The following is a 19684-nucleotide window of genomic DNA, read 5'->3' on the forward strand; positions in this document are numbered from 1 at the left end:
CAAACCCAACACTGGGGAATGGAATAACACAAACAAGGTAATGAGTTTTAAACTAATTATGAGGTGACAACAGTATAATTGAACATAAGATAATGAGTGGAAAACTAAGGTTCATCGAATGGTTTTCTCAGCCTTAGAAATTACTTTTCTGAGGCTTAAAAATTACTTCTCAGATTTATTGATTTAGAGACCTCTGCCAATTGTTGAATGGTTTAGAAAACCATTTCTGTGCATAGTAATGATCAAGAGGTGACAAACAGTAATTTTTGTACAATTTTAAATCTCCCATAAATTCACAGATCTGTGATTATTTTGGCCGTTTAGAGCATTTCCACTTGTTCTCATAATGTCTGTATTTTTATAAGATGGAGGCTTTGGAAAATTGTTTCCTCACTGTTCATGCAGAACTTCCTTAACCTCTGCAGAACCTTACCTTGAGAGGTGCTCCCTGTGCTGGCGTGTTCCCTGTGGTCCTGCTGTATCAAGGAGCCTGTGACTTAGCCCTGCTCACCTTTCCTCTGCTTGCCTTCTGCCTTCAGCTTCCCAATGGGCCAGTGCAGCTTTGAGGCCCCGCTGCCCTGCTGCCTCACCAGAGTTACTCCTCAAATCTGGCATAGAGTTGCCAGATAAGTGAAAGAGAGGAGAAAGATACCTGCTTTCGGTTTTCTTTTTTCAGCTGCACTAAAGTCACTCTGAACGCCAGCATAAGAGTTAAGATTAGATAAATATTTTTTTAAATGCAATTCAAATGTTAGCAGCATAGCTAGCAGACGTAGGAATAATGGAATAAAAGAAAATTGTAACTGCAGGCGTGCTCTAACAGTGGGATTTTTGTTTCTTGTAACGACTGTACTGCCAGAATGCTTGCATCCCTCTTGTGGTCTGTGTTTTCAAGTCCTCTAAAAAAAAAAAAATCCCTGCTCTGTTACTGCTTTCACTGAAGAGACCTAAACCTTTTATTGACTAGTGCTAATCCATAACTTAAACATCATGTTAGTTTTACCCTTATGTTCTAAACCATTGTGTCTTTGGGCACAATGTGATAGAGCCATCTTCTGTCTATGTGGTAGCAGAGCTTATTTTTAACTATAGCCCGTGTACCTTTAGCTGTAGATAAATTGTTGACCTGCCATGATCCTTTCTACCTGAGGTATATGCTCGAAGCTGTTGTACAAGCAGCCTGATGGAAGGAATTGATGTACTTTGATTCATGATTAAAATGTGACGTGAAGGTACCCAGGCAGATTTCTGGGGAGCCTGTAGGCAGGTGTCTTGACTTTGAGAGAGACCATGGCACAAACCCCCATGGCATACCTGTGTGTGATGGATATGCCTATGAAGAGAGCCTTAAGCAAGGGGCTAGTGGGAGGTGGACATCTGAGCAGGGGTGAGCGTGCACGGGCTCTGTGTCAAGTTGTCCCTGCTGTTGCTGCAGCCACACACTGTCAGCGGGAGCTGGGAACAAGGGCAGAGGGGGCTGCCCCCGTGGGGAGAAGCACCCGGCAAGGAGAAGAGGCAGCAGAGGCTGGGAGAGCTGTGGCACGCAGGAGGGCAGTCTGTTACACTGCAACTCAGCAGCTCAGTATTACACAGTGTTTTCTTGCTCTCTCTGAGAAAATTTTTGATTAAGAAAAAAAATAAATACAGAGCTTGAGGTACTTGGTCTTCCTCCCCTCTCTAAAAATGCCAAGGCTTTTTTAATTAAAATGCTAAAAGGTTTTAAATGAGGTTGTTCATAAATAAATACCATATTTCTGGATTTTCTTAAATCTTACGTATATTCCCAGACACAGATTTCTAGCACGTTGATAAACTGCATTGTGTTATACTGTCCAAAATTATCTATAAGAAATCGTGAGTTCATATTACATAATTTTTAAATTGTTTTTTGTAAGTCTTGAATATAGAATTTTATCAAATACAGGGCTCCCAACTTTGTCAGAAAGTGTGGCTGTAGTTTTGGGAAAGGGCATGTTTTTATAAAAAGTCCTGGAGAATTTGAAGAGATGACCAGAATGCTTCCTCTCTGAGACTCTGACACTCCATAAATAACATCTCATTGAGCTACACATCTAAAAAGGCCCCCAGAGGAGATCAAACTCAGTTTTTGGGGCTATGAATATGTGTCATGGAGAATTTATTGTCCGGAGTGCTTCTCCATTTCCTACTTTACACATTTACGATACCGTTAAGTGTTGCCATTTTACTGCAAGGTTTTGGTAACGTCAGAGAAAAAGGTGGCAGTTGTTAACAACAGAGAAGAGGTGTAAATGAAGTATTGCTCTTTGACATGAAGGTGTACGTGAGGAAGAACCCATTGATTTGAATTTTATTTATGTACAAGTGTTTTTACAGCTGCCTTCTACATGCGCATATGTTCCCATGCCTATTAATAAGAGACCAGTGCTTAAGTTTATGAAGCATAGAAAACATTGCTGCTGTCTTACCGATGGAATGATTGGACAGGCTCGTAGAGGAATGAGTGGTACAGGCAAAGGCAGAAGTCAGGCACGACCCCCAGTCCTTGGTCTGAATCGGTCTCCCCCATGACACCATGTTTATAATCAATGAAATGATGCAGAATATTTCAGGGAATTGGTTGTTCTACAGCAAAGACATTTTGTTATCATTAATATTTAAATGCTTTGTTTTGTTTTGTTTCTGTAGGCGTTTTATCTGCTGCAGTGCTGACTGTTTAGCTTTGGCAAGATTTTATTGATTAAAACTTTTTAGCAAATGTGTTCACAACTATGTCTGCATATTAGAGCAACTGCTTTGAAAACATTTCCCTAAAGCCATCCTGATTTCAGGTTGCTATTACCAAGCAATGTCGTTGCTTGGTAAGATATATATGTTGTTCAGTGGTTTATATAATCCCAGAAGGCATCTGGAACATGTTTATGTTAAGTCAACTATGAGTGCACATGTACAAAAAAGACATATTATCTACAAAGAGCTGAGTTATGCTATTTGCATCATCCCTGATATATGTATATGTATATTTAGGACTTTCTTGGGTGTGATGTATAAATGTCCACAATAATAAAAGCAATACCCAGTGAGATTTGTGTTCAGCAAATAAATATTAAGTATGTTGGGATTTTTTTTTTTCCTTTTAGATCCATTTCAATTCATCACTAAAAGTGAACCTGCAAAGGAACAGGCAGCTCAGCCAGCTTTAGCCCGGAAACCCACTGTGATCCGAATCCCAGCTAAACCCGGGAAACGTAAGTCCTTCTCCCAAATTGTCTGAGAAATAATTTTAACCGGGACTTATTATTTACTAATTGAGTTGCTGTTTACTGACTGTATTAGCTGCCAAAGGAATCCTGTGCTACAGTTTGACAAGACAGAGTAGCCAACCTAAGGGCTGTGGTGGGAGGGAGAAATAACTGGGGGTCATGTTCCCCTCTCCGTGCCTCCCAGCTACCTTGTCTGGCTCCCTCCCTTGTGCTAAGTTTGATGTCCCTCAAACCTTATGGAGCGTATCAGAAGTGAAACTGTGTGTGTGTGTCGGGGGAATTTAGTGCTGGCAGAGAAGACCTGGAGGAGAGCCTTGCAGCAGAAGCAAGCTTCTTTGGTCAGCTAAACCATATCACTGAGCTGTACCTTTGGTCAAATTGACTTCTGATATCAGCTGAGGATATTTTAATGCTACTTCCGAGCATTCTGGGAGCAGGGCCTCTGCATGTCAAAGGAACAACATTAGTGTATTAAACTTTGCTTCAAACACAGCTTAGTTGGGATGTAAGCATAGTTTTCACAGCTTACATCAAAAATTTCCCTTGACCCTTGTTGAATTTGAAATCTGTGGCCATTTAAGCAATAGTATTTTGGTAGCAGTTGAGGGAATAAAAAAGGCACGCAGGAACTTGGATGCAAAAACCTGATGTGTGCAATTTTGTGTCAAGGTTTTGACTGTAGTTTTCTGACAGTTACCATATCCCTAATCCCTTCCACCTCCTTTACAGCTTTACAAATGACACTGACAGTATCTCAGAGTGGAAATTTATCAGAGAGCCGTAAGGTCTTTGTGTTGATCTTTGTATGCTGGAGTACATACTTGCTTGTGTTTAGCCTTATGTTTTATCCTCAGAGCTTTGGGAGAAATGTCATAAGATAGTTCTTAAAACTCATATTTCAAAATCATGTTTTCTACCTGAGTAGGTATAGAGCCAGCTTGTAGCAACTAGATGTCCAGATGACTTTTCTCTTATTATTTCCCAAGTTCCCTTCTTCGTTCTCCAGTGCAAAAATATCAGGTTTTCTTTTCCTCTGCATATGTGAGAAATGCAGTGGAAATGATTAAAAATGCAGAGAAGACTGAAGATATGAGAAAAAGTCTTTCTGTTAATACCTGATCGTAAATAAAAGGGTTTTTTCAGTTGGAAGAATACGTTTACGAACTACTATAAAGAACCCAATACATAATTCTTCTCCACAAAGGAAACTGTAATTTCCATTTAAACAAAAAAAAAAAAAAAAAGAAAGACCTGACAATATTTTTTTTTTCTTTTTCTTTTTTTTTTTTCCCCGACCTGGATTCTCTTTTGAACTTGGAGATAACTGGTCCCTTGCTGCTCTCTAGTGGTAACTGAACTTCCCACAGGAGACTGCGGGTCATGCTGTACTTAGCTACAGTTGTCAGAGGGGTGTGAAGGACTGCTTTACGGGAGGCTGTGGCTGGAAGATTAATGGGATGTGGAGGAAAAGAAGCAGGTTCCAAGAAAGCAGAGCAGCCTTTTGTCAGATAGGAGCTGCTGTGGAAATGTAAGCTGTTAAAAGTTAAAAAATGAGAAAAGTACAACTGGGCCAAGGTATAACATGGATAGAGTAGGATTTACCTTGTAAGAGTGCCACTTAATCTCAGAAGAAGGGGTCTTTCAACATTGTGGGTAGGGAGAGAGATTAATTCTGTAAGGAACCAGCACAAACCAAAAAGAAAAACCTCAATAAAACAAAAAACACCCCACCCAGCACTACCAAAAAGAGGACAGAGCTGAATGCTTAAGAATTTGAACTCCAATAAAGCACTCGTTTAGTATTAGCATTTTTGTGGAGATGTGATTAGAAAGGAAGCATTAAGCTTCCACTTCAGTTATTACACTTAGAAATCACTGAAAATAACACCTGCCTTCTAGTTCTTGGATTGTTTTTTTTTTTCTTCCCTTATTTCCTTTAATTTTGGTCTTATAAAGAGTAAAGGCAAGGAAATTGGGCCATCTGTGTATATATCAAGATTTGAAGTGGTGTGAATAAATAAATCTCTTGTGCTTTTTATAAATCAGTAAGGTATGATAAGAGAAGATTTCTCTTGCAATTAGTGTCATGTATTGTTTTTACTTTTCATCCATCATACTAGCTTAGAAGAGTGATGAACTTCACTAACTTTTTTTCCCCATGCTTGGTCACTGCCGACACAGTACCTGTGGCCTGCTCCAAAGAATAAGGGATTTATCCTTGAACCGATCCATTTTTAATCATCACACCAGTGTTTGAGATCATAGTAATGCAACTGAGGTGTTAAAAACAAACAACACTTCTCCTTTCTATGTCTTGTTTCTTTGCTGAGAGTACTTTCCATGAAATGAGCAACTGAAAGTTTTCATTTAGATAGAATCTCTCCTCTTTTTTGTCATCAGTCTATAAAGGTCCAGGCTGTCTATACATGTTTTTACATAACTCCAAGACTGTCTGGAAGTCAGAAGAGCTCGAGTGTCTGAAGTTCTTTGTATGAAATGAATTTTGTTGGTATACAAATACATTGTAAAACAGATGGCAGGGTTCCAATGTATAAAGACAAAATGATTGGTAAATATGCTGGCAAAACCTGGCCAAGTGCTTCCCAGGTTTCAAGGGCAGAGACGTTGAAAGCAAATATCATATAATTAGCAGGGTTTTGCGTCCTTTATTGAGACTGAGGAAATCATCGCTCTTCCCTAATAAGATCTGTACTGTTTCCTCTTCCATGTCCTAAATTTGCTTAACTCCTTGAGGACTACCAGGGAGCTTCCATTTCTGTTGTCTTTCTGTCACCCTGAATTTTGTAGCAGGCAATGGTTTCTTTTCTTGCCTTTACCTTTCTGGAGATTCTTCCATCCAAGTCTCCTGATCTTTCAGGGTTACTTGAAATAACTCTCAGCTGTTTTCCAGCCTGAAGGATATTCCAGGAGCTGACAGCTGAAAAAAGTGAGCCAGTTCAGAAATGTGGCTGAGAGATGGTGATGGTGTTTCAGGGTATCCAGTAATGAGTCTAACATTCCCAGGGGCAGAAACTCTTCTACTCATCTAATATTATATCAACAAGTATTGCAGCTGAAACCCTGAAACCCTAGAATAACTTGCTGGTGTCCTGAGAGTCAAGTGAAGATCCGTTATGCAGGATGGGAAGTATTCCTGAAGTCAACCTCAGAGTTGCAATGCTCCCTTCATGTTGTTCCTGTTCCCTTCATGTCTCTTCTCTTCATTAGTCTTTAAGTGGTCCTGCCCATTGGCTGCTCTGGCTTTGAGGAAGGAAGTTCTGTTCACAAAAAATTGCCCCAAACTAAGGTGGATTCCCTTAGCTATTGCTGGTCCCTGTAAAGAAGCTATTAATTAGACTTTAATTTGGGAATTTTTGTTTTTTCACAGCTTTAAATGAAATCCCGCATAGCCCTCCACCACTTCCTGCCGAAAAGCCTATTGGGATCACCTCTGATACCACAGTGGGAAAACCCAACAGTGCTGACCTAGTAAAAAAAGTGGTAAGTTAGAACTTTTTTCTTGTATTAAAACTTTGTCTGCTTTTGTTAACAGATCTCTTGTGACTCTCAAACATTTGTAAAGTAAATCATTTGAAGAACCAAAGCATGAAAAGGACTTCTCAAAAATATAAGGCTTTTTTCTTTTAATTGCGTCCTCTAATTTAATTAGGTAATTTAGACTGCTGTCAGTTCTGAAAAGCACTTTGTTGATTTTTACTAAACTTTGATCACATCTATCTTCAATTTTTTGTATTTAGCAGCTGGAACTGGGATATTCTACAATTTAGTTTCAAAAGCACTGCAAAGTGGTTCAAAGTCCAAGGAGATTTACATAGTGAAATATTGTTGAAGTCCCTTAGAAATGTATTTGTTTACCTTCATACACACAGTACCTCTTCATGTCTGTGCTAATTACCAGGCAGAGGAAGCTTTTCTGTAGATGAATGAAGCTTGCTTTCTTCGGCTCTTTCCTTCTAGTTTTTTTTTTGCACTGGCCTTCTCAGAGTCTGAGTAGAACCATCTATTTTGGAAAGTAAGGTTCTACTCCTCACTACTGAGCACATAGTAGGGGAAGATATTGTAGCTGTGTATCCTATTTGCCCTTTGACAAAGATTTACAAAAGGGAATTAAAATAAACTAGCAAATGACAGTAGAATTTCCAAATACTGAGTGCTGTGATGGCAAGAAGGGCAGAGAATCTTGCAGAAACCACAGGCAAAAAGATCAAATCAAAAGCCCTGACTGGATGGACAGCTGGCAGCAAATGTCTTTGTGGCTACCTCTGCTGATAGGATAAAGGGGTTTTTAAATGTCCCAGTAGAGGATGGGATGTAGAGGTCCCATCTTTTCTGGGTAATGCTGAAAAAATAAATTCCGATACAAGAAGTTAAATAAAATTTTATACAATACAACGCCAAAACTTTTACAATGTCATCCAGATTCTTGTGACAGGCATGTGTAAGCTTCAGAGGATTTTTTTTAAGAAAAAGACTGCATCAAATGTGCTGAAACATTTAAATGCTATCTTTGGAAATATATGAACTTCTGTGCTTCTAAAACTAGCATTGCTTGTCAGTGGAAGTGATTAACCAGCAACGGTAAAAAAATGTTGACCATAAGCAGCAGTTGGCACAGATTTCTTCCTTTTCACACAGAAGAGGAACATTTTTGGTATGAGGATAACATCCCCATCTGAAAGTGGCAGGTTGTTTTCTTTCTAATCAGGATCATTTAATCAGGAACATTCATTTGGGGACTTAATCAGGGGTCAAAATTTTGTCACAAAATAAATCTTAGGCATTTTCTTGGTGGGGAAAATCACATAAATTGTTCACCAGTTTCAAGCACTTGTATCTCTAAGCAAACAAGACTGTTCAGACCTATTTAACATTACTGGTTCAAAAGGGGGTACTTTTGAACCCAGATTTGTGACTCTGATTTACCATGCTGTTCCACAAGCAGCTGTGCTTGTTCAGAGGAGTTGGCTGTACTCTCTGGCACTGGCATGACAACGAACAGCAGGAGGCAGAAAGGATGGTAATTTGTTAATCCATTACTGTTCTCCATCCCCTTCAGACATGGCACATGTTCCGCTCTGCTGACTCTGCTACAGGGTAGTAATCTTTGGCAGGGTCAGGATGGGCAGCTGGGAGGAGTGACACCTTAATCTGCCAGAGCAAGATTCATCGGGGTTTATCTGTTAGATCTCTAGGAAACATACTTAGATACCTTTTTTAATGAGAGGTAATGTTATTTGCAAGAGACGCTATCCTGCGCGAGTTGCATCAGTGTCATGTTTTATGCTTGAAGCCTGTTCAAAGTCTTTCGTCTGTCAAAGTTCAATCAAAACTGATAATGTAACTGCGACAGTTGGAATCCCACAGGCAGTGAAAGTGTACATTTGTATGGTTCTACCTGAATTTTGCTCTTAAGCCCTGACTCCCATGTAGTAGGAAACGAGGGCTGGGTCATGCTTAGTGCACAATTTAAGCTGTGATTCAGGTAGTCAAACAGGTTATTTACCTCTCCCTCTATGTCCAACAAGACTTTAAAATGCTAGAACACACCCTAATAGTTATTACTTTATTCCCAGACCTCCAGAAACTCTTGTTTTTCCTGTCTGTAGGATATAATTTAAGAAATGCATCATTTAAACAAGATCATTTTTGTTTCTTGGGCTGAAATAAACGGCTTTTTTTCTTTTGACTCTTTGTAGGAGTTGGATCTTTCAGAACAGGGTGGAGTGCCTCAGCTACAACCTGTACTACCCGCAAGGTAAGTGTAATTCTTCAGTGACTCCCTTGGAAATGGTGTTTCTGAATTAGTTTTCCTAGTTAGTCTCAATGTAGACATTACCAACTCTAGTCCTAACTCAGTAGGCTTGGGTAGGTAGCATGCTCACTAATAAATAGGTAGGACCAAGTTGCTAGCTGATTAATAACTTGTTTGTATGTTATTGGTATGAGCAGGGAGATTATAGGAGGACAGCTGTTTGACTCTTCAGCTAATGTACAGTGGCTGATGACAGTCATTCCTTTCTGCATCTTTAACCTTTCCACCCACAGCTGAACGTAGAACATCCCCTCTTGCATGTTGCTGACCTTTTGATCAACAGTACTTGCACTTGTGGCTGGGTTTGAGTGGTGAAGGAATGGAGGTGGCAGATGCTGCCACCCTGAAAAGGGCAGATGCTGGGCCAGCGCCTTCCCAGAAACACTGGCTAGTTTATATGGTTCACTTCAGACCTAAAAAGCCTGTGAAGGTGCAGAATCAGTGATAACCTTGTTTTTTTATTCTTTTGAACCAAGAAGAAAGAAGGTCTGCAGAGGCAAAAGTAGCTGTACCAGCCTTAAATTCAGGTCCACTAAATACCAGAGACAAACTGGAGGGAGATATGGCATTGGCTAGATAGCCCACTGTGGCCGTCTCAGTATCTGCACTCTAAATCTGTGGGTTTAAACACAAGAGTTTTCTCTGTTGTGTCAGGACAGGAGAATCTTTCAGTTATTAAACTTAGTCTACCAATAATAATAATAAGTATTTGTTAACAGGAAAGAATGTGGTTTTACCCACAAGGAAACACCTCATTATTGCCCCCTATGGGCTTGTTACTTTTCCCCATTCTGTTTAGCATAACAGCATTCCTGATTCTCCCAAGGATCTCTGGAACTGCAGTTAACACTTTGTCCTTTCATTCTTCTGCTCAAATGGATTTTTTTTTTTTTTTTTTTTTAAGTAAGCAGTAATAATTCCCTGATTTGCTTGTTAGAGCTTTCTTGTTTAGTTGAGTTGCCTTACAAACATATGGGTTGGTTTGTTTCCAGATTTAATGCAGCCTTTCCCCTTTTGTCAATATTAAAAATGCTTAGTTTAGGATGAGGCCAAGAAAAGGGAGAGGTGGAAGTTGAACAGAGGTAGAATTATTTTTTTTTTTTAAATTTAAAAAATAATCTATACTCAAATAGTAATAGAGAGCTCTTCTCAGGAACATTAGTAGAGCACTAATATCTTCTCAAGTGGCGGATGACACTCATGAAATATATCAGAAGGATAAGATCCACTAATGCACATTTGTTGTGGTCGATAATTTTTAAAGACCCTTGAGGAATTCATGCAAGCAAATAATTATGCTGAATTACACTATATGAAAAAAAGAGAGACAATTATAGCAGAAACTTGCAGTAACTGAAGATTTCCCAATAACAATCAAACAATATTGTATTTTTGGAATAGTGGTAGCGCCAGGGTTCTTAATAACAGGAAGCCAAAGTTTTATGTACCTAATGCTTGTTTATAACAGAGGTGATTTTTAAGTAGCAAATTATTGATTTGGCCACACTCTTTGACTCTGAAAATCATGGCTTGCGTGTACTGTATAGGCAGCTTTTATTTTATCAATGCTTAGTAAAGGGGATTTTTTAGATTTTTTAATTTTTTTTTTGATTACCACTGTCACTTACTAATCTCTGATTTTGGTTCCTAAACTACTGGTACGCTAATGAGAGTGCAGTACCTTCAGCATTGTCAGAAAACTTGAGTATTTTCACCGCTGTTTTCTTTCTGCAGTAGACATCCATTGCATAAAAATGGCAAATTCTGCTATTGATGCCATTGTGCAAAGTGGTGTCATATGTCATGAGTTTCAGCAGAGGCCCAAAAGTCACTTTGGGTAAGCGGCATCCCAGAGAATGAGCTAGGCTAATTCCTGAAGACCAGCTAGATCAGCAGAGCTTCTCAGGGCTTTCACTAAAGCTCTCCACTGGAAGAACTCTGTCCTGAGGCAGCTTCTAACAAAGCTATTTCTAAAGGTGGATTGCTCAAAGAAATCCTGCTAATGTAGTGGGCCCCCAAGAAAGCAGGCAGGCTGTTCATAAGTGAAAGTGGTGAGCAGACTTGGAAATATGTAGTTGAAGGATCTGTCTAAGGACTTGGTCATCCAGTCCCAGCATCTGAAGAGTTCATTTATTCCCAGGGAGCTTCAGATGCCACACGCTTTACAGCCCAGGTCATCATGAGTCACGTTTCCTTATTGCATAATCTATAGCTAGGGCTGTGGTGGAGGACAAGGCAACGGACTTATTAATATGCATATTTCTCTGATGGTTTGCCCAATTTTTAGGCCTGTGGATGGAAAAATTGTACCTGCTCGACCTCCCCCACCTAAAGGTGTTCCTGGAAGGCCACCTCCACCAAAACTCTCTGCAGCCAAGACCTCCTCCCAGAAGGATGCTCTTTCACTATCTACTTCTAACATCGCTCTTGATAAAAAACCCAGCAAGTTCAGATTGGGACCTAAGAGAGCAAAAAGTCAAGTCTTTAAAAATCCAGATCCAGCATTACCTCCTAGACCTAAACCAGGTCATCCGCTCTACAATAAATACATGGTAAGAGTTGAGATAGAATATCTGAGACTGTTTGTTTATAAAACAGTGCTGATTAAAATAGTAGTGAAAAAGGTAGTAAGGTAGTTACTATGATGTGGCTTTCAAAGTGCATCTATCAGCATAATCTTCCTTAGAAAATATTAATAGATAAGTAGTGATAAGTACTGTAAGGTAATACTGGAGAAAGAAATATATACATGCAAAGTATAGATGTGTGTGTGTATTTTTGTGTATATATGTAATTTATATCTATCTATCTATCTTTAATGCATAGCATTTTGGTTTTGGAGGTTCGTTTTACAGTCACCAGTTCTGAATTCTATTACAGCACATAAAATGATGCTAAATAATTGCATTTGTATATTGTTTTTTCCTGTATATGTCAAAATGCTTAAAAAATTGGGGGGCATTAGAACTTAAAAAGTACTTTACCTTGCTTAGTCAAGCCTGTGAGGAATGTAACATCACTTAGCTTACATTTTTGTCTTAATGATTCCATCACTTTTAATTATAAAAATGTTTCTTTTTGGTATTGCATGTGTTGTTAGGGAATATTCAATATAAATGGATCAAGATTGCAGATAAAAAGGAGAGAGTCTTTCTCCAGATACTTGAAACTGGTCAGTGATCAGAGCTGGTGCCTGCTTGAACCAGTGCTGTTGTTCTCCCACACCCATGCAACCATAACATGCACAACATCAACATTCAGCATGATGTGGAAACTTTGCATTGCCTTCTCTTTGATCTTCACTATTGCATTTAGATCCTTGGTGGAGCAGAGGAGCAAGAGAGAGAGACGAAGATGTATCTAAGTTGATAGTAGGAACAGCTTTGAGATAAGGGAAGCATGTTGCTTCCTGTCTGGTGTAGTCACACCTGTTTACGTAAGCAACCTGTGACATGTTTTGTAAATGAGTTTGTTTTTGAGTAGATCACTAGTAACTCTCTGCCCTCAAGTGTTACTGTCCCTGAATTTTTCCTGTGAGATTGTTTTCCCAGTGCCCTCCATGACAAATGAACACATTTCTGTGTCAGTGTGTTGCTGAACATCATATACCATATGGTATGATACCACTTAGGTGGCTAAGACGCTTTTAAAGCAGATAACAACACCTGGGTTTCTTGAAGGGCTGGTTCATATCACCAGCAGTCCTGTTCTGAATGCCTTACAAAGGAGCTTGTCCTATTCCACTGGACTCCTAAATTAGCTCCCTGTAGTAGGTGGTTTGAATAGTTCCATCGTCGACCATTTTCACTTGCAGTGGGAATTCAGGTGCTTAGAAGTGAACCAAACTCTTCCATTCCTATTTCTGTTCAAGCTACCTGTGCCTCATGGAGTTGTCAAGGAAGATTGTCTTCCCAGGAACCCTGGAGAACTGTCCTGTAAAGTAAGGCATTTTTTTCTGCTGATAAATATTTAATGAGCAAGATTCCTGTTGCATTAAAGTATCAAGTGCGTTAGACTTTAAAGGCTACACTGAGAATGTAACAGTGGTTTATTAAATCCTTCTGTTTCTTCAATAAAAACAAAGCAACCACCAAAACAAAACCCAATAATGGTGGTTCGCCTTATAGCACAGGGACATTCTGCTTATGGAGCACAGCACCAGTAATTACTTTGAGTGCCAGAAGGGAGAGGAAACTGGTAACATTCCCCTATCTTGTAGGAAGATAATCACTCCCCTGGCTGAGTATCTAAAACGTGGGCAAAAGATAAGTGAGTAGTTTTATGAAGTGCTGTACATGATAGATCAGCGAATTGGCTTTGACGTGCGGGCTTCAAAGTATTTTCCTCTCTCGGCTTCTACAGACCTAACCTGTTTTTAGGGCATGATCATATTAATATTAAATAGCTGGTATAAATTATAGCTATGAGCAGCCTTTTTGATTATTATCAGAAACCTACATGGCTGAAATAGATTTTTATGCAATCTGTGTTATCTGTTGTAATTCGTATTATTCTGGCCTTATCTTTTCCCATGTTGGGCTTTTTGTATGCAATGAATTACTTTGAATGTAATTCACGGAGAGTGCTTGTCATCAGTACAGTCTAAAGATTCCTAGTGGGTGGGATAGAGAGGAAAGCTTAGCATTTTGAAAAGAATTTCCCTTTATAAAGATCCCACAACAAAATTGTCATTTCTCCTCGGTGTTATTTTCCTGTAAGCAAAGGCCTAGTGGCTTGCTCACCCCTCTAAAATTCTCGGCAGTCAGCAGATGTGCTGCTCTTGCTGAGTGTGCTGGGGAGAGTTGGGATGGGGTGTTTTCTCCGAGCAAGGAAGAGTAACTGGCGGCTCGCAGTACCAAGCAACAGTGCAAAATTTGGCCACAACTCTTGCAATAAGGGTTGCTATCAATGCTCCATATTTCTGACCCACAGAGATAGCTGAGGCTTTGTCTATACTGGGAAAAGTTACATGCCTTCCCTTCCTTTTACTGGCTCAAAAGTATAGATTTTTGGGGAAATGCATTGTGGTTTACCCTGTCGAAAGGCATACAGAATTCAGACCCATAACCGTGTGACCAACACCAACTGTTGCCTCCAAAGGTGATTCAATGATACCAAGAACAACATGGTGACCAAAGTCGGAAAATGACTTTCAGAGTATGTAACAGAGAATCTCTCTTAGTATCTTCCGTGATTTATAAACTACTTGGATTTATTTGTTGTTGTCAGGATTCAAATCGCCCTCCAAAAGTTTCTGACACAAGTGCACCCCATGCTGTAGTCCTGCATGATTTTCCTGCAGGTAAGTAAATGTGAACATTCTGGAAGCATATTTTATTCCAAAATTTTCAAATGGGAATTTTCTTAGGAATTAGAGCTCAAAAATGATGAGGAACCTCAGCCTGGAAGGTCTGCATGTAGAATTGTTCAAATCCATGGGTTTAGCTATAGTTGGGCCAGTTTTTTAGTTAAAGGTCACTGGTTTATCAAGTATAATTAAGACTTTTTGAAAACTGATTTTGCTTTTGTCTGTGGTATTTACATTAAGAAGGTTTTACTTAAAGAAAATCAGTGAGTGTGACAACTACCGTTAACCGAAATGATGCTGTCTTACAGAGCATGCTGATGACTTGGACCTTCATTCTGGAGACACCGTTTGTCTTCTGGAGAAAATCGATACCGAGTGGTACAGAGGAAAATGTGGGAATCGCACAGGGATATTTCCTGCCAGCTTTGTTAAAGTAGTTGTATGTAGGCTTTGTATACGTTGCTACATAAGGTCCTATTGCATTGGTTTTGTGGTTCTATTTTACTATAGCTGCTGTGTGTTTAACTCCATTATGTATTTAGATAATCTCTTTTCCCTTTGGTAACACAGAAGATGTATCAACTTGTTTGTATGGTATTAGAAAGATGCTTGATTTGGCACAACCCATCTGTGTTACGGGGATTATTTTGCTGTTAATTTGAAGCCAAGTGAGAAAATCATGGCCCTTACCAGATTCTCTTTGTTAACCTGGGTAGTTTCTTAGGGTCTACAGAGCAGATTGTTTTTCACAGCTGCATGTAAGAATCAACAATGAGTAAGATGATTGCTTTTTGTGCCTCCCTCCCACCCTCCAGCTTCTCTCACGTTCTTGTCCCTTGAACTGTGCTGGAATCTCCACTTTTATAGCCATGTAGTGACTTTGGTCAGAGCAGCAGTTGGGCCCAACAAAACTTTTTTTTTTTTTTTTCTTCCCAGAATATTTTTTTTCCATCTGGATCAATTTGCCCAAGCGGCTTGCTAAGTGGCTGCACAAATGGTTGTGCTGGCACAGTGCAAGGAGACTGTGTTGTTGCAAATGAGCAGCTTAAAGCAATCCTGTTACTGAATGTGACACTTGACACTAAACGGCAGGCAAGAGACAGGTGCTGTTTTGTAGCCCAATAGCAATTAATTGAGTGCCTCATCTTTAAAGGAGATACAGCGTGGTTCACTGCATCAAAAGCTGGGTCAAATCTATGGCAAGCCTGAGTCTGAGATTGAAGTCCTTTCTGTGGCAGTAGGAATGGCCGTTGGGCTATCCACACCAGCCATACGGACACAGAGGAATGCTAAACTGACACCAGGATGCAGTGAAGGTGTGTGACTGGGCATTAAAGACAGTCAGTCTGTGTCGAGCTGGGACAGCTGGCAGAGATGAGCACTGCTGCTACAGGGACAATACCAAGTTATTTGGTAACCATCAGTGTGTGTTACACAGGGTGTCTTTGGTTTGTAATAGCATTACTGGAGAAGAATTTTAAGATTTGAGAAGTGCTGAAGAATAAAAACTCAGGGGCAGTAGTAATGGAACAATACTTGATTTGCTTTCATGAAAAAGATTTGTTAACTGAATTGATTAGCTGCCTCTACGCAGACCAAAAATGTAATTTAAAAGTTCTACCGATGGCTAATAGAGAAAAGATTTTATGTTAAAGCCATGGAATGAGTATTTGGGGTCAAATTCGGCATTGATACAGACAGACACAACTTATAAGAGCTAGGGAAGATGTGTTTTAGATTTCTATTTTAGTTGGAAAAGGTGGATACCCTTGTGAATGCAAAATCTTTTGTTTCAGAAAAATTAAAAAAAAAGAAAGAAAAAGAGCGCAGTAGATGAGGCTAACTTACTGAGTGATTTCTCCTGTTTATTCGTGTCAGATTTGATCTTGATACAAGGTCTCTATACAATATGCTATAGTTTGTTTTACAATATTGAGCTGGGTAGTAGCTTGATGTCTGGACACCTAACAATACTAAATTATTACTTCCCATAGAACCTTCAGAACACCACAGATATCAGCTCCTCTAGAAAGAGCACTGCAAAGATTATTTGTCCTAAAAGGCAGCATGATTTCCTCCAGTCCTTCACATAAGTTAATGAAACATTCTTGTTGATTTTTATGGGAACTGGCTCATGCGATAGTGAGCTGTAACCCAAAGCTCCTCGCCGGGGTCTCTCGGCTTGTAGTCTTATACATCTCACAGATCATCCTTCATGTCACACCAAAAATACCATCAAAATCCTCTTAGGATAAAGGACTTCAATGCTGTCTGTTTAATATAACTGTATTGATTTTCTAAATTATATTTCTCCAATTCCAGTGAGATTTGTGAGATGTGTTTTTGTTTGGAGGACAGCTGGCTACCAAAGCCCTGAAAGGATATGTATAAACAATAATTTTGTCTATTGTGATATATTGTGCTAGTAAATAATAGAAAGCAATTACTAATTGAAAGTTGGGAGCTAAATGCAACACCATGTAGTAGCATCCAGTCCCATATTCTGTCAATCCGTCATGCCAGAAGTAGAAACAGTAAACCAGCTTCATAAAACAAAACATTAAATAATGCTCCTTGTTTGCATGAGATAGGAAAATGAGAAATTGGGCATACAAAACCGAAATCTACATTAATATCGTCATATATCATGCTGTGCTGGTGTCTATAGAGCATCACATGGAGGTCATAACTGGAGTTGATGTTTAGCTGAAAAATAGATTATTTTAACCAGTTCCAAATTTATTGTAGTTATGTTGCCATGAGTTTGAAGTGGAAGATTTAATTGATTTAATTTATTTTGTTGTCTTATTAGATTGATGTTCCAGAAGAAGGCAACAGGAAAAAAATACCCTGTTCATCACAATGTATTAAGTGAGTCAGATAAATCTTATTTTCTTTTTCATCTTGATTTACTAGGAGAAAGAAAGATAACTTTGAAGCAGGTGTTATTTGTGCTGAGGTTAGTATGGTTAACAGTTTATTCACCAAAATATATTTTAAAAATAAAAATGTCAAAACTGAAAGTTTATGATGTTTTAACAAGACTCATTCAGGTAAAAAAGCCTAATAACTCACTTCTTGGCTTCAAAATGTTTTATAATATATGTTTATATAGATATATTCCCCTTCACTCACTTTCCTTCCTCTTACGAGCTGTATTAGAAGAACATCTCCCACAATTTTTCACGAAAATTGGTTACAGAAACTGTGAACCGATCTGTTTAACTTCAGCAAGGTTGTACTCCACTCTCTTTGCTCCTGGCCTTGTTACTTTCTTTCAGTATCCTCATAAGGTGTAACCTGGTAGGGCTGCTACTCATTTAAAAGAACAAGATAAAATTGGACGGAATATAGCTGTACTTTAAGTAGAGAAATCTATCTAACCTTAAAGTGTAAAACTACACAGCTGCATCTAAAGCTCCCCAGATCAAATTATCAAACGTACTTCAAATGCTTTCATTTCTGATTTGCAAACAACTTGTACGAAGACTTGTGGGCAAGGAACAACTTTTCATGCCATTTTTACTCAATGATAATTTATTGTATTTCACAATCATTAATTGCAGCAATTAAAACAAATTCAGGCAGAGGCAGGAACTAGTATCAATGGGATCATTGAGTTTGTTCTTCAGATAGAGCTTGGCTTGTCTTGACTGAAACGTTATTTTTAAAAGCTGCTTCTGCCACTAGGAAAGAAACAGAAAGTGCTAGCTCTGTTCTGCAAAGCGAGTTCTTTTCTGCAAATATCTGCAAAGATATGAGTGGAGGACAGGGGTCGGAACCAAGCTGCTTACATTGGTTGTACGCTGTGATGGTTTAGAAAAAATTAAAGCCTATTACCACATTATTCTAACATAGTATTTCTGATAAATCACAAGTTTTCTTAATTTATTAAATTTATTGTAATAGTTCATCAAATTATTAAATGTATTTAAGTGAGGAAAAAAGTGGGTTTTTTTTCAGTATTATACCAAATTATGTAAAATTTATCAGATGCATTGATGTTTGTTTCTTTGATAGATAATTTATTTCCTCATGCCTGGCATAGATTTTACAGAATAAAGTTTGTCAAAGCAGATTAAAAACTAGCTTCCCCCCATGAAACCTCCATGTATTTGGGATTTGAGACAAATACACAACACCCACACCCCACTCATGTTTGAGTGTATCTAAACTGGATGCTAGCTCAAAAAACCATCAAACTCTTAACAAAAGCATATCAGGACAGTTAGTTGGATACGGGCAAAAATGTTAAATGGGACAGGTAGCCCAGAAATAGTGATATTTTGTTGTTGTTTGGAAGAGAAACAGTCTCATGCAAAATACTGTAACAGCCAGGAATTGCGATGCAGAAGTTGCATCCAGTTCTTCCAGACACCATACTCATCCTCCTCAGAAAGCAGAGTTGAGAACCAGAGCCAGACACCACTTTTCCACCTGTTTTAGCTTGAGTGCATTCTTTCACCATTTTCAGTAAAAATATCAATCCATATTTTGCACAACGCTGCCTTATTATTAAGTGGACAATAATAATAAATAAGCAAAGTAAATTTCTCTTCTGTTTGTGCAGAGGCCCAAGATGTGTAGCACGATTTGAATATATTGGAGATCAGAAAGATGAGCTCAGTTTTTCAGAAGGTGAAACTATTGTCCTTAAAGAATATGTAAACGAAGAGTGGGCCAAAGGAGAGCTCAGAGGTGCATCTGGAATTTTCCCCTTGAACTTTGTGGAAATAATTGAAGATCTGCCTGGAACAGGTATGAATATCTTTGCAAAAATCTTCCAGAACATGATTTTGTACTACATGCAGATAGGTAGCTTATAGGAGAAAAGTGCAAAAGGGCAATGAATGCGGGAAGAAGGTAGAAAGGGAGAGAAGACAGATAAGAAAAATCAAAAGGAACAGTAGGACTTCTTAAGAAGTTATTCTTAATAATCACTTTGATTTTAATAATCTTAATAATCACTTTGATCACTAAAATCTCTATCATTATTAATATTTTGAATAGTCATCACTGGTCTTCTAAGTTGTCCTTTACTTATGTAGGTACAGGAGCAGCACTGAAGAACAAGGTGGAGGTTTCTTCTTCCCTTCCTCAGGTAATAAAAATTTATAGGTGAGGGCTGGAATTTACATAGCAGTTTCGTAGATTTACATAGACTTTCTATTATAATGCCAGATTAGCTGCACAACTTGAAACCTGAATGTAACACAACTCCCACAGCACACAGTGCTGCATGGGCACATCTTGAATTCTGACAGTTGGCCTAAACTGATTGAATTCACAGCTTCTGGCAAG

At 38.8% G+C, this 19684-nt stretch overlaps 1 protein-coding gene across 6 annotated transcripts in view; it reads left to right on the top strand.

The window, feature by feature from the left end:
- The window catches only part of SH3D19 (SH3 domain containing 19), a 112696-nt gene that overhangs the window by 86726 nt on the left and 6286 nt on the right, over window positions 1–19684 (top strand). For all 6 annotated transcript variants that reach the window (XM_054204018.1, XM_054204017.1, XM_054204013.1 and 3 more), the window contains 10 exons: window positions 3120–3227; window positions 6631–6743; window positions 8960–9018; window positions 11363–11627; window positions 12947–13015; window positions 14305–14377; window positions 14692–14822; window positions 17196–17254; window positions 18954–19141; window positions 19432–19484. In XM_054204018.1, coding sequence (XP_054059993.1) covers window positions 3120–3227; window positions 6631–6743; window positions 8960–9018; window positions 11363–11627; window positions 12947–13015; window positions 14305–14377; window positions 14692–14822; window positions 17196–17254; window positions 18954–19141; window positions 19432–19484 — 1118 coding nt within the window. The remainder of the gene's footprint in view (window positions 1–3119; window positions 3228–6630; window positions 6744–8959; window positions 9019–11362; window positions 11628–12946; window positions 13016–14304; window positions 14378–14691; window positions 14823–17195; window positions 17255–18953; window positions 19142–19431; window positions 19485–19684) is intronic.

This window comes from Rissa tridactyla, chromosome 5 (assembly GCF_028500815.1).
Source record: "Rissa tridactyla isolate bRisTri1 chromosome 5, bRisTri1.patW.cur.20221130, whole genome shotgun sequence".
In the NCBI taxonomy this organism is placed as follows: Eukaryota; Metazoa; Chordata; class Aves; order Charadriiformes; family Laridae; genus Rissa; species Rissa tridactyla.